The sequence below is a fragment of the Sphaeramia orbicularis genome, chromosome 22 (genome assembly GCF_902148855.1).
Source record: "Sphaeramia orbicularis chromosome 22, fSphaOr1.1, whole genome shotgun sequence".
NCBI classification, from domain to species: Eukaryota; Metazoa; Chordata; class Actinopteri; order Kurtiformes; family Apogonidae; genus Sphaeramia; species Sphaeramia orbicularis.
Genome location: NC_043978.1, coordinates 43,826,012 through 43,842,130, shown reverse-complemented (window position 1 = coordinate 43,842,130; position 16,119 = coordinate 43,826,012). Strand labels below are relative to the sequence as shown.

Genomic DNA, 16,119 nt, shown 5'->3' with positions numbered 1-16,119 from the left:
GTTATTTTTCTTTATAAATTTTTGTTTCACTGACATTACTTTGTGGAAATCTGTTGTAACTTTGACGTTAAAGAGTTTTTTCCAATAAATTTTTGTATGAAAAAGGCCAAATTTTATTGACCATGATTGATTCATGAAAGCAACGAAAAGGTAAAACATCCAAGGGGGTGAATGCTTATGATAGGAATTGTATAAGTGTATACAATGTAATAAATATAAAATTAACCTATAAAGACCCAAACATCTACCAGCGACCAAAAGCATCAGCTGATCTAAATGTTTAACACCTGTTAATCCACTAATCCTATCAATCCATGTAAATAATTGGTGTAAAATGCAGTTTGACATCTTTTCATGATCATCAGATATGACCCATTTGGACGTTCAGAGGCTCCGTAGTGAACGTGGAAACACTGCCATCTTCTACAACATTGATTCACCAGTAAAACCCATGTAGTTTGATCAATGACACTGGATGGAGACACTTGTTTTATATTCAGTCAATGATATGTTTGCTGGAAAACTAACTTTTTCTTCAGTTTTCTCTGTTTTGATACAATAACCTTGTGAATATACGAAGTTTTCTTGAACATCTACATTAGCTATAGGAAATTAAATGTAAGAAAATACATGGTTTACAGTGAAAAATGCAAAATGCAGATTATAATATTACAACAAATGGTGATAAATCACTTAAGAAAAGTTAAATAGAGAGAAAAATTCATTTGGGAACTGCCACAAAAGTAGGACTGGGTCTTTACGGGTTATAGTGACTACTAAAAATAAATGCTAAAAGTCTTTACATAGTGATGTAAAATATGCAAGGGATATTCGAGTGATATAATTGATACACTCTACAGGCGTCTTAAGACACAAAGCAGTTTTGACTTGAGTCAAACTAGTCCATGTTCACAGCTGGACTAGGTAGAGGTTTTACATATGTTAGATTATATATAGTCATGTAGTCTTCAAAATGATCTTTTATGACTCCAGTGAGCTAGGAAGTGACACGAAGGAGACTTTTGGGTCACTGCCTTTCTTGTAGCAGAAATAGCGGGTTAACATATGGTTAAGTAATTTGTGTCCGGTCTTCTGTTTTTCTTCCCTTCCCCTAATTGAAGTAGTTAATTGCCCAATTGACAAGATTGAATTTTGGATACAATACTTTCTATGCCAAAGGAAAATTGTAAAGCAAATGGAGTAAAACATACTGCACCGTGCCAGTAAAGGATCACACTGAACCATATGGGATACTTTTACTGTAACAGAAAAAAAAAGAAAAGAAACAGCTTAAAATTCATATCTAATTCAGGTATCATGCGTTTAGTAATTGACCATTATTCCAATTATAAAAAAAGTGTGAGATGATAAAAGAGACATTGAATGGCAGTGTCTTTTGTGGTGAGTTTCCATTACAATCCCTCAGGTCTCTTACACATGTAGACGGTACACTTTCTGTAATGTGATCCTGTCGCCAATCTAAAAGCTGAGGTTCTACGACTTAAAAATGAGAAATCCAGATGAAGTGTTGTTTCACAGAAATGGGGTGTGAGAAGCTACTTTTTCACTGTGCACCGCTGATGGTGCAATAAAACAGTTGGATTAGACCACTTACTTTGTCAAACAGTAGATGAATAGATTGGAAATGTATAAGGTAAACATATGTCCTGCTGAAGTGATCCTTGACTAAAACTGAAGGCCTTATAGCGACCGAGGGATTAATGAAGAGAAACAATATTATTATCACAGACTTTGGGGTTAAATGGAACACCAGGTTTTAAGTGTTCCACTGATAAATGATATAAAAGTGTCCACAATCTGCCCATACAACTCACCAGCCAGTTCATCTTTCAGAGCTCTTTACAAAAGTAGACCATGTCAGACGGTGGAGACATGAACGGATGATGTGAAATGTTACAAACGGCGCTAAGGGACATACTGTGTCCATGATGACAGTGTTTTTCCTAAATGCCTTCAGAGCATGAAAGGTTTTGGGAGCCTTTCACAAAGCCTCTTGTTTTCAAACAACATCAGTAGTCCACATAGCTGAGAATGTAAATGAACTGAGACGCCCTGTGGCTTTACATTGTGGTCGGGGGGGTTACCCAAGTCTCCTTTAACAGACAAAAACCTTCTCTAACATCTGCCATAACCAACTGATGTATAGTCTTGTTCTTCCATAATAATATAAAAGGATTAAGAAGTATTTATGCTATTAGTGTTCGATGTTGACAGGGTGATAAAGTGCAGGGAGGACATAAGAGTAACATAAAGAGCACAAGGGGCCATCATGACTCATGGCTTATATAGGTCAAGACTTGTGCTTGACATACAGCACCATGGTTGAGCAGATTTACAAGCAGCTACATAATGATGACTTTAGTTGGAGGTTTTTCATGTCTATTCTACAATAAGGGCTCTTTTATGCATTGCTCATGTACTGTAACCATCCTAAAATAACCACATGAATGCACTCTATTGTGCAATTTTACGGCCGAGCATCGTAAATGTAGTGTGAGGGTAAACTCTGACAGAGATGTGCTGGCTCTAAAATAAAATTAAATTAAATGTACATACTGGATCTTTGTGATGAGTGGAGTCAAACATTACATATGGTTTGGTTCATATAACCCATTCATGTGCCAAAATGGACTTCAGTTTTAATATTATTTCATACAAGATGAATTTGCATACGTGTCAAATAATAGCGGTGTGCAATTCTTCATTACACCTCAGCCCTCTATCTCCGTTCCAGTACATGAGTGGAGGCTCAACACCACAAACTCTTCCAAACCATGCAGGGTTTCCCCCCACCGTGTCAGGAGACATGCCATCGGCTTAAAGGACCGGTTTCAAGCTACAAGCCTCAATAAATATTGGGTGATTTTTGTGGCCTGGAGGTTAAATGTGATACGCCGCACCAGTACCACAGCAAGATCAATGTCCAGGAACCATGCGGCTTTCTATCCAGCTTCTCATTATCTGAATGCATTACAAAGGTAGAGGAAAATCCTGAACAAAAATACGAAAGTGCACACATATAATTTAGCTTATATTGCACCACTGTGAGAGCTGTGCATTGAGAGCATAAAAAAAAAACCCCACACACAAAAATGACTGCTTCAACTGTTCTTTTGCATAATATATTTTGTGTTGTCACTGGATTTGAAACAGGACATTACATAATCCACGCTAATGAGCAGCTAATACATTCACCCTTTAAGTAAATTATCGTATGTTGTGTTACATCCAGCAGCTGTTGGTTACAAGATGTTTAAACGAGGTTACAATATTTATGCACTGTGCATTTTTCATTGTGACAATTGCAGCTTGCTAGCAACACAATTTCCTATAATAGTCTGTCTTTGTGTGTCTTTGGGTCACTATAGCTAAGGTTAGCAGAGTTTAAAAGTGGGATACCAAAGCCAGATGCTCTATCTAGAACTGTACAGCACAATTCGTCCACATCTGGCAGAGAAATCAAGAGATTCTGCTCATTTCCAGCTGACCTACACGTTTCAAACTGTAGAAGATGTGCATCACTGATCCCTCTGAATAAATATATACCCTTGCACTTTTTGGACCTAAGGGCTCAGAACGTATGCTCCTCCAGTGGGATTGGATTCCTATGCTATATGCTGTGGCCAAGAACAATACTGTAAACCAGGGAAATGTTTAGACACCAATGTCTCCACGGGCTACCGCCTCTCTCTTTCTCCCCTGCTACTGACCCCCATGCTGGGTACATCCATCAGAAAAAACTGCACAAGGCTTTTGTCTATATTATAATAACTGTTTCCATGTTCTACATTAAACCATGAGGCACAGGTAGTGTAAAAATTCCAAGTGAGTCTTCCAAGATGGCAAGGAAACACACTGAGCTAAATATTATGGTACCACTTTCCAGCCAGAAGAGACAACTTCTTTCCACTAAAAATAATGTCTCTCATTTAGGAAGAATGCAGCTTCGTACACCTAACAATGTAACAATATTTGACAGCATCAAGATGTTTTTGGGTGTTTTTCCAAAATCTGAAAAAGCTGAAGAATTTGGAACCTAAAGTCCATGAAAAAATATATTACTTTAGTTGAAAATCAACTTTCTCCATGCTGTGCTCGGACAGTGATGATGTCTGCAGAACACATTTGAGGAGGTAATACCTACAAGCTGTCATAGAAGATTTCACTGTGATGTATGGCATATCTGATATACGGTTGTTTCAGCACCTCAGGGACTGAATACTGAAAAAAAAATTAATTCCAGTGATGGTAAGTGTATGCTGGCATATGTGACAGAAAAAGCCGAATGCGACCAAACCACCAAGCGTGATCTGAGGTAGGGATGAAGCCAGACATTGGTGTGGGGCAAACCTATCCATTTCAATGGCATGTAAAATAAGCCGCAAACACACACAGTCAAGGAAATTTATAAATGCAGCTTGAAATAGTAAATGCAAACCAGATCGAGCCTTAAAAGATATTTTACCTTTTTTGAGTTGACTGGAAAATTCAACTAGAGTGCAGTGAAATCATCTACATTCGATGCCATATCAGTGATAGGGCTTCTGTTTGAGGCTCTCTCTACATACTCAGAGCAGTAAGAAATAAACTAAACTATTTAGAAATTGAGGTTCTAATAGCAGCACAACAGCAAACACACGCAAGAAATACCACCAGAAAAATAGCAAAACAGTAACTCTAAAAAACAAAAAACAGCAGTGAAAAAAAAAAAAAAAACAGGCAAATGCACATTAGAAAGTACTAGTGTACACAAGTAGCAAGAGCACCCATGAATAAAACCCTCCAACAAAATCTAATGTGAATTCCTCAAAATAAACTCCCAAAGGCACAAGGCTACCTGTCACTGGAATTACACACAGACAGATTTGTGCTTACAGAGTCTACATAAAACAACTTGAACCATACCGGTAAAAAGCACAGGTTAAAGGACTAGGTGGGTGGAAATCAAAACGTCACTTGGTCTTGGAAAACTTCAGGAATGTGCTGAACGACAGCTCCACACTCCAGGGAAACTGAGCCCCAACAGTGATTTGTTCATTAAAGTTTCCAGGCAGGTAGGTTAGTGTCTTTTTCTACTTATAGAATTGTAAATTGTCAGGACCCTCAGGGCTTGAACCACATTCTTAATGATGTCAATGAAAGTCAGAATTGAACATTTTCACAGCTCCTAAATGTAATTAAATTCCCAGAAAGCAACTTCCATCTGTTGAGACAACTTACTGATTCTTTTTTTTTTTTTTTTTAACTTGTCTTATCCAGCATCATAACAGCAGAATGGTAGTCTGGCTACCTTTTGGTGCTGCACAAATTTGCTTTGCCAAGGGAAACTTCATAAAGTATATGAAGCTCCCCTTGATACTGTACTGTCTTTATTATGAGTTTTGTTGAACCACAATTTGATGCCGAACCTGACATGGGGGGGGGGGGGGGGGGGGGGGGGGGCAAGAAAGAAGAAGGTGGCAAAGACCCTCACAAGAAAGTATCAACAACACAAACAGTAACAACCAAGGTGATAATTATAATGGTAACAATAACTACAACCAGAACTGAGTAAACTGGGCAGAAGAGAGAGAGAAAGAAAACACATAACAAACAAACAAACAAACAAACAAACAAACAAACAAAACTACAATAAAATAAAATAAAATACATAAGACCTATTAAATGATGAATATAAGACAAGAAAGCATGAACAGAATATCATACACCACGTCCGCACAAATAATACCAGTAACAAATCCATACAACTTACTGATTCTGTTTGTGGCTTCATTTAGTTGTTTCCCAAGTCTTCTGGCCTCAGCTGACCTGTTCAAAACAATCCATACGTCCTAAGTCAGTGCTCCAAAAACAAATAAACACGTTATTTTTCTTTTCAAGGGGAAAGAATCTAAAGAAGTTACAGAATCTGTTTGCATTCAACTCAAAAGTTTAACACCACTCATTAAATAAAAGGTCGAAGGTGAATACACTTTATTATCCCGGTAGGGAATAAGTGTTTGCATTTTACCCATCCTAATGCACACAGTATCTAGCATTACCATTAGCATTAGCACACCCATCCAGATCTTCACCAGCACCATGCTCAGGGACCCTGACAGGAGAGCTGAACCTTCTTGTTGTGAGGCGTAAGTGCTAACCACTACGCCACCACACCACCATAGAATAGAGATCATTAGAAATTTAGACATCATCAATATCTTCACACCCCTACACATGTTCTTCATCCAAATAAAAATCAAGTACTTTTCACTTCTTGTGTTAATGACATGCATGTCTGAAGAAATGAAAGAAAAAGAGCTCTGCTTCAAAAATATTTGATAAAAGCGAATTTTTCTGAGGTACGGCTAATGAAATAACAAACTCTAGGATGCACAGACATGTTGAAAGAATATAGCTACATGCATATAAGCAACACATCACATGCTCTATGGTTTATGAGAGAACAGTGACAACTAAAAATAAATGAAACATGTGACACAGTACATATGATTCTCACATTGTGAAGACTGTAACTGTTCAAACAACTGCTGGTCACTAACCGTTGCTGAAGAAGAGTTTTGTTGTCTTCAATGGTCAGGTGGTCTTCATGGTCCCTCATAAAAATCTCAAAGGCCTCTTGCTTTCCCATAGACAACTGGGGACCTAAGATGAGCAGCATCAAACACAAATTTACAGTACAGAAATGAGCATCAAATAGTCACGGGACAGGAAATATCTATTACTAGTGTGTTGACATGTGGGGATCCACGAGTTCTAGATGTGGTAGTTTTTATGTTGTTGTCTATTCGTGCATGCTATACTGCATTTGTCCAGCGGTCACCACCAAAGTGTTCTGGCCATAGTAACATGATTTTAAGGCTATTGTATTCCAAAATTTATATCTTCCAATATACTGATCCTATCAACTTGCTGTTTTGGTTAGTCTGTTTCTTGACCAAAAATACATAGGTATGTCAAACTACAGCAGTCAGCTCTTTCAGGATTTTGTGTGAATCCCCAGACACACACACACACACACAAACGCACACGCACACACACACACAGAGGCCACTTGGCTTTTATAATATAGATTATGCAGATTAATATTATGGAACATTTTCTATGAACCATAAAATATTAAACATCCTGGAAAAATGGAAAACTTATTTGACCATGAAGTAATGTGACTTTATGTGGGTTTTCCTTTTCTCTTGTTTCTTTTCTTGGAACAGATTGGACTTCAGTTCATAAATGTGAGAAGGACCCAACTTCATTTAAAATACACCAATATTTCCTGAATCAGTCACTAATGGTGTAATTGAAGAACAACTGGATATAAAGGACCCACAGATCTTGATTTTTGCTGCATCTTCCTGTCTTTATTTAATGTTGAGTATCCTACTCTCAATGTTGAGTACACACACACACACACACACACACACACACACAAGTTAAAATAAGGAAGAGCATCCAAACAGGACATGCTTGTTATACTTACTGGCATAGATCTTCTAACTATGGGAAACTGTGTCAGATCCTGTTATTACGATTTTAAGATTTAATCAGTCTCAGTGAGATGTGAGCTGTACCCTGTTCCCACATCCACAGACACTCAACTCCAATCTGGCAGCCAGATGCCAGCATCCCCACTGATATCGCTGACCTCCCACCTATTACTAACTACAAAACCCAACGACTATTAGTCTGCCATTTACAGTTTAGAGAGAACATTAACACAAGTATAAACAGCAATTCTGGTCATGTCAGCACTACATGGTGGAGACTCCCCTGCCAACTTGGGCAACTTTATATGTAGTTGTGTTTTAGTTTAATGAGCATTTTTACTGAAGCTCAAACAGCTGCTTTTAATATTCAACATTACAAAAATAAATCAATAATAATAATAATAATAATAATAATAATATAAAATACAAAAGGTTAAAGCTGACTGTATCAAGTTATTTTTCTTCTCTGCTAGAAAGTTGTTGACATGTAAGAATGTCTGGCCTTTGGTGAAAATGTCTGGAACATGTCAGGAAACTACACAAATATTTTTATCATTGTAGCAGGTAGTTACTGCTTGCAGCATTATCAGACTGTATTATACTCAATTCAAGAACTCAATATGTTTACAATACATTGTTAATTTTGTGATTTTCTTACTCTTGGGAGTCTGATTGTGTGCTTCTATTTTAAGGGGCTTCCACTGATACATGTTTTTGCATAAATGCTCCTTGTCAACATGTCATATTTCATTTTTAATACCATAATGAAGAAAGCAAGTTCATTTTCTTCCTGTATGAAAGACTGAAGCAGTTTTATATGGACAGCCTTGTGCCACTGAAACTCCAATGCTTCACAATGACTTACAGTAAATTTACACCTTGTTAAAAAAATGTGTCAACTTGTGCGACACATTTCTAGTAACAGACACACAAAGGACAGTAACTCAAAGTGTGATTAATTGTAAGACAGTAAGGAATGTTGTCTCTTTATTTTTGGAAAGCCCTGATTGAAACCAGCAGGCCTCAATGTTGCAAGAGCCAACCTTAACAAATCAGTTTGAGGGTTTCTTGAGGGAAATGCACTTCGTTCGACTCTTGTAAAAAGTAACATTCCAGGAATATCTTAGAGTGATATGACATCATATTAAGTTGTACTAACATAATTTGTGGGGTAATGAGATCACATGTACCTTAGGCCAACTTTCCTAATTCTTCTTTTCCGTGCTTCAAGCGCTGACAAACCACAGAGGTTTTACAGGGGAGGAATGTGTCGTGACTATTGTTGCTGTTTCAACAAATTTTAGAAATGAAATACCAGCAAAGTGAAGCACTGTTCCATTCATTTAGAGGTAACGGAAAAATGCCTCACGCCCTCTGTAACTGTTTGCAGAAGAGGCTAGAACTTGTTAGCTTGAATGAAAACTAGATTTCTGCGTAGACCATATAAAACCAAGTATTTTCGCAGAGTACAGGAGTATCTGACGTACAGTAAGGGGTGAGGAGTCCTTATTAGGCTTTGGCTTAGATCACAGAGAGCTGTGAAAGGTCTGCTACAATCATTATCATCTCATTACATACTAGCAGGATTTACAGTAAGATCTAAACCTCCCTTTAAATCCCAAATTTCTTTTCAGCTCCTGTAAACCTATACTAAGTCATCAGTGGGCACCTTGCCCATCCATTAACCATATTTTTACACTATTACAAGAGGAAACACAATGGGTGCATTTATACCAAAATAGTCCAGTTGTCAGTTTACTGTGAACAAAATAGAAACTATACACTGTAATTTAGTATAAAAATATCAATGCCAAAGTCAGCCATACAGATGGCTTTTACAGAAACTTTTGTCACTGAAAAAATAAAATAAATGAAAAGCTAAGAGCCTGATACAGACAGATGCATTATGGGGAGAGCAGGGTTGATTATACACTATTCGATCAGCATGGCTGGTTTCCATGGAAAGGTCATCATCATTACATCTACAGTTAATCTACAGGGGACAGCAATTTCCCTCTCTGTAACCATGGAGGCTGCTGGCTACGACACCACAACCCTCAGATTGAATGTAAATTAAAACATACATAAACATCCAGTGACCCATTGAGGACGAGGAGAGGATAAGTGCCGTGCATTTGTTTTGAATTTGGACAGATTGAAGAACAATGATCTAATGTACATATAGTTTAGTTAGAAGTTTCCAAGTGGGTCATGGAAAAGAGGCGCTCCAGATGTGAAACATGTGAAATATAATGAAGTCTATTGTATAAAACTAAAGTGTCTACATGGAGAACTGTGTCAAATAGGTGTTGCTAATATTTTGCACATTGACTATACTCGGTGTTATAGAAAGTAATGGTCTCTTGCAAGAAACGCTTGACACTGGTGTATTAACTACGGATGTAAAAATCCCTAGGTGTTCTTCTGGATTCTGCATTGTAAAAGTCAAAAATACTTCTGAGAAATGTCTTCTCTGATCGACCTGGAACTACTCAGTGTGTTCTTAAAAGCTTTTGCTTCCCAAAGTGCACAGCCTTCCTGGACAACATCAAACTTTCCCTGCCGGTTAACAGCTGATGTGGTTGGAAGTAGCTTCTGCTCACAGCTCTGGCTGCAAACAGAGCAGAAAGAAGCTTCTCATGAAGTGTGAGAAAAGTGGATGAACATTCCTGAGTGGACATGTAATTGTTAGCAAGGGACAACAGTATGTGGGAATTTTTTCGGGGGTTGTAAGTATTCCATAACTAAACAGACAATAATATACAAAGCCAATATTGTTGACAAAAGTACCTCATTTAGTTGCAGTACATCTATGTTTATGTTTAACGCTGTCGTCCGTTAACACCATCTCAAGTCACAGCTCCAGCGTAAAGCTGAAATAAGTTAAAACTGATTCACAGTTTTCTCAAGAACCTACAGTATGACCTAGCAACAAAATACAGTCCAGTCATAATTACTTAGTGTTTGTCATTGTCAGATTGTGAGAATTTTCCCATGAGCACTTTAATTTTTATAAGCAACCCCAACACAAACAATATCTACAATCCATTAATTTCCTTTGTATGTGGGAAAAGACAAGGGTCAGATGTGAACAATTATTAAAGCAAATATAATAAATGTGAGAACTCTTGAACAGTTCGTTGACTCTACTGGTCACTGACTCAGGGCGTGTAACTGTGGTACTGAAACAAGTGTTTTTTAATTTTAATTATCAGTCTGGTTTACCTGAAACAGTGCTTGGTAACATTTGTTGACACTATTGCAACAAAATTACACAGGTTTGGTCAAAATTTAGATACAGAAATCATAAGAATAAACCATAAATCAATTCCAGGACTGGTAAAAAAAAATTTTCAATTGTAGTATTAAGTTGTATTTTTTTCCAGGAAAGGAGCAGTACATAATGCAGGTAGCATACAAGACTAAAATAAAAGAAGGCGTACATGTACATTTATCTTGACATGAAAGCATATTATTCAGACTGATATGGTAACATGACATTAATGGGCTTTTGAGTTTGACCAAGTCTGGTGTTGGAGGGTAAGAAAGGATTCCTTGGTTCTTTAACAGGGACTCATATACCTTGGTGTGACATATTGGAACAATATAACAGTGGATTCTAACACAGACTTAGCAGCCGTCATCACAATGTCAAGATAATCTGTAGTCTTACTTTCCACTACATTTAAGTCAACAGTTTTTTCTGTACTTATTATGAACTATATGTATAAAAGGAAACAGTGATTAGATATCATCTAATGTCAATATTATAGAGTTTTTGCTAGAAATAACATTTGTTTAGGGCTCAAGTAAAATGGTCAAATTGAGGACCGGGAAGATCCTTTGTAATGATAAGGGTTTGTTAGTCTAACAGGATGAAACTTGCGTTTTTATTTCATTTTGAAATTTACTTACTTAGTTATACTTTATTTATTAGGGACCATGTACAATTTTAAACATACATGTTGCCATTTGATGAAACTGTCACAGAGTTAGTCTTTGACTAATTTACATCTGTAGTCCCCAACTGATAGATTATTTACACTGACATTATTTCCATGTATTGATATCTATGTATGACTAAGCGCCACCAAATGCTCACTGTAATATTTTGTCCAATAAGTGTGCAGAAATCTAAGTCATAGAAATATCTTAATAGCAAAATATTAGATGTTTCATTCTATTAAATGAAGATCTACAAATGTTCAAAGTCTTTAGTACCCAGGTACAACTTACAACACATAACAACATATTCTTTACCAAATAGTTGTCACCACTCTCACACAATGGGGTCAAATAAAAGTGATTCTAAGGAGGTTATCCTGTCTCGTAAATTCAGTGAAAGACTAAAATGTGAAGCCAGGTGAAAACAAATACTTTGGTGAGATGACCCAAATGATCAAGCTCTTTCCACATTAGCCTGCATACCATGCTGAAAGACTAATATACGACACATCATTTATCCGTGATTTCAAAAACCACTGCTTTATGGCCATCCATCACAGTGCCCCTCATTGTGCCTTCATTGAGTGACTGATACACTTAGTAATTCAGACTGGACCCGATTCAAACATGTGTTTGCTTTTTAACAGGCTCTTCTTGCAGAAACCCTGTTTGCATTTACCCCCTTGCTGTCCTTAATATCACACTGGCCATCATTATACACAAATGTCAAAGAGGATGAGGGAGCTACGTCAGTAAAGACAGGAGCACATGTTAAGTTTGATGAGCCACTGGGTTTTACTTCTGTGCCCAATGGTAAGATGTATCACCACAGCTCTTCTTAACCTAAATTAAACAAGAAAAGTTGAATTAATGCTATCACTGGCTAAGGTGCACATCTCAGATCGATCAAATGGTTTAACTCTCAGCAAACCCCACACTCCTGTTACATTTAAAATGAGTTCATGTAAAAAAAAGTCCAAAATAAACTGAAGAAAAGAAGTTTCAGCCCAAAGTGTCTATTTGCTCTATCTCTGGGTCTTCAATGTTCTCCCTTTACAAAGACATTGTAATCTAAACCTTTAGAAGGGACAAACCATGGCAAAACTACTAGTGTGCTGTAGTGCCAGTCACTTGATCTTAGTAAAACAAACTTCTGTTTAATTCCATCACATTTGCAAGATTTCCATCTATACATTTGCCAAAAAGAAATATAAACATCCTCAAGCATGTTTACTTATATGAGATATATTATCGCATTATAAATTACAAACAAATGAGGTTCATTGTCTTTGGACCTGGATGTGCCTATAGGTGGAATGCTGTTTTCTAAAAGGCAGTGGATCCCGGTTACTTATCCCTGTCAGGTCTCAGGATTGTCTCCTGTGTTTACATTGCAGCGTTCTTGGCCCCTGGTCTCTGCTTCATGTTCCAGTAAGTATTACAGATTTTAAACTCATCAGCTTTTCATCAGCAACAAATTACAGGTTTAATATACTGTACTGTCTAATGTTGCTTTGCTGACACGACTACACTGGGCCACTTCAGTGACCTCAAGAAGGAAGCTCTTAAATACATGCAATCCCACTGATGACATTGTTTAGAAAGAGGGGAGTGCAGGGAGCTCTGGGATGTCAGACCGTTTGCCATGCAGTAAAATCCAGAAATCAAGGATTTGTCATGCCCCATGGGCAACCTCAACAGACGCTCAAGAAACCAGCATGACCGCAGAAAGCTGCCCACATTCCAATCTGGGCAGATCACCTGTCTGTTCTCTTAACATTAAAAACATTAAAAAGAAAACATGGTAACGTCACGCAGATTGTTCCTGCGCAGATTGATTTCTGATTGGGTTTTGGTATTGTCAATATGTGGGGTGTAAGAGGATGAAGTCATCTTTGCTAGTTCAGCTTTTTAAATGGAAGGTCTCATTACAAAGCCATACTTGAAGTTGACTGACACAGTGGGTTTTTCAAGGCAGATGAAATAGTAGTACTTTGAAGCAGAAAAAGTTGAATAATAATTAATTAGCGAGTATCAACCTTGCCCTTAAACCAAAAAATATCAATGTCTGTTACATGCCTTAACATTTATTTGAAACTGGATACCTGATGAATTGAACATCTAAGTCAGAGTAATTAAATAAATAAATGTGATGGTAAATCAAACTTAAAGTAGGTTTTTAGAAGTATTATTTTTCCTCAAACTTGGTACTTGAAATTCAAAAGCCTAATATTATCATTACTATCAAGGACAACTGCCACTAATACCTGCAGTTTATAAAGGGTGCAATTGGTGGCAAGAAAACCAAAGCGATTAATTGGTCTATTTCTAAACCTTTCACAAAGTCCAATAAGGATTCAAACTTGTGTAAGTATTTAGAAACACTGCATTACAGTATTAATAAAAGTTTATAAAGTTTACAGAATTGTCCTTTATTGACAGCTGAGACAGTAGTGCATATATATATAAAAAAATAAATAAAGCCTGATCCCCGTACCTTTTTTCATGTATTGTATAGCTCGTCCTTCCTGGTGAGTTGAGGTGATGTCTCTGTTCCCCTCATTAGACTCTGGTGTTGTGGACAGCTGTGTGGTACTTTGGGAGGCCAGCTTCTGGTCACTGGTGATGTTATCTAATTGAGCAGCAGCATCTTGGGCCCTTTTTTTCTCTTTCTTTAGCATCTTAATTAAGATACCTGTTTGCACTGAGTTAAGGATCATATAACAGTTCATTTATTTGTATATGCACATCAAAATGTTAATGGTTTCAAAATTTGACATATGTGTAAACAACAGTGTAAACAACGAAAATGATCTGTTGTGAAGAGCAGCACAAAAATGACCATACTAAGATAGCATCAGTGTGACTACTACATTGTGGGCTTTTAATAATAGCAGAGCGCTGACATGTGCACAGCTTCTGACCTTACAGGCTCAGAAAGATGTCATGGTCTGGGATGAATCAGAGGGGGAAAGAGGAGCCAGAGAGGCTGCAGAGACCCTGCCAAGATTCCACAAAAAAATCTTCTCCCACTGATGAGGCTGTATGTAAGCATTTGTCTACTCGAATCCAAATGTAGATTCGTCGGTGAGTCTGGGTGCCTCAGTGTGCGTGTGACAGAGAGTAATTTAGTTGCTACAAGAGGAGACAGAAAGACAAAAACTGTCACTCGGCTCCTGTTCACACTTTTATCGCCATGACTTGTCTCACTTCTCCATGTGCAGTGTCTCCATGCATTAGGTCAATTTACTATAATCGCTTCCTTTGCTCCACTCACTGTACTTTGCTTCCAACTCTGCAGCGCTACTCTGTATTTAATCAAGTGCCTCCTTCTCAACTGCTTTCATCTGGACTCACATGAATTTATTTTTCCTAACAATGCATACAACAGGGCATGTTTGTGCTCCCTGAAATGTGATTGTCAAATTTACGCCTGTTAGCTATGCTTTAGCGGAACACCTCACGAAGTAGAGCTGCACAAGTACATGGCTATTTCTGCTACTGGTGAGAAAGGAGACGACATGCTAGCAGAGGTCATTTTTTGCAATTAGAACTGCTGACATTGAGTGAGCTGAAACTGCATGGGAAACCTGCTGCAAAGAAAAACATGATGAAGACATTGAACACTTGGCTACCGTAATGACTTTATGATCTCCACAGAATGCAAGGAGTCAAAGATTTTCATGGTGTTAGCACGTAAAAGGGGCCAGAACCTTTGCTAAGTTATTCCTTCGGTAGATGTGTGTCCAACCTTTAGATTTGATCTTTGTATACATTAGTTGTATGAATAAAACATTACAGTTTCATAAAATATTTATTCAGCTCCTGCCCTATCTGTCTGTTTTTCCAGTGTAAATGGAGTGTGTTTGATGGCCTAATCACAACCCATAATTTTGAGTCAATAGATTAGTCTGTTCCTGAGGCACGTTCCTATTATGACATTAGCAGACGTGTACCGTAGCTGTGGCCAGACTTAAACTGTGGTGGTCAGCAGATAATTTGGGATGTTCAAAGAAAAAAAAAGTCTGAATGTCATTGTTCTGGATGTGGAATGAACATACTTTCAAAAGGAGCTGGAGAAGTTAATTTATATTTCTGTCAGCCAATAAAAAGGGGATGTCAGTGGGAACAATAACATGAGGGAACCAAGTCTCCAATTACAGTTTCCATTGAAACCAACCATGCACTCTTCTCAAAACTGCCAAAATCTAAACCCGACACAATTCTAAATGACCTCTAGATGCCAAGTTTTACCGAGAATATTACTGTTTTGTGGGTTCTACTGTATGTCATTGTTCAGACAAGTCATTACTTCAGACTGTTGTTCACCGGGTTTTTCCATTATTGAGATCTCTGGCATCTGATATCTTCATTTAGGGTGAACACTACTATAGACTTCTAGTATATGATGAAAATTACCCTTGGGGGTTGCATGTTAGATCTGTGGGCTGCTGCACTTCACCATGTGCTCGGAACGCTGTAGTCAAACTCAGCTCATGATTGATTCAGCTTGTGCTCACACGTAAAGTTACCACCACTACCCCTGGAAATAGAGAATACTCAAACATATGTGCAATATATGGGACAAAAACAATGAAGTTGGAATGAAATGAGTGGTAAACAATTCCACAGATCTGTATACATTATTAATATTATAAATAGTTTG

The 16,119-nt window shown here is 37.6% G+C and overlaps 1 protein-coding gene across 1 annotated transcript in view; it reads right to left on the bottom strand.

The window, feature by feature from the left end:
* The window catches only part of kif6 (kinesin family member 6), a 55,638-nt gene that overhangs the window by 13,132 nt on the left and 26,387 nt on the right, over positions 1-16,119 (bottom strand). Inside the window, exons 13-15 of the mRNA XM_030125980.1 lie at positions 13,951-14,148; positions 6,564-6,666; positions 5,774-5,829 (exon numbers count right to left, since the gene is read on the bottom strand). Of these exons, the coding sequence (XP_029981840.1) occupies positions 5,774-5,829; positions 6,564-6,666; positions 13,951-14,148 (357 nt within the window). The remainder of the gene's footprint in view (positions 1-5,773; positions 5,830-6,563; positions 6,667-13,950; positions 14,149-16,119) is intronic.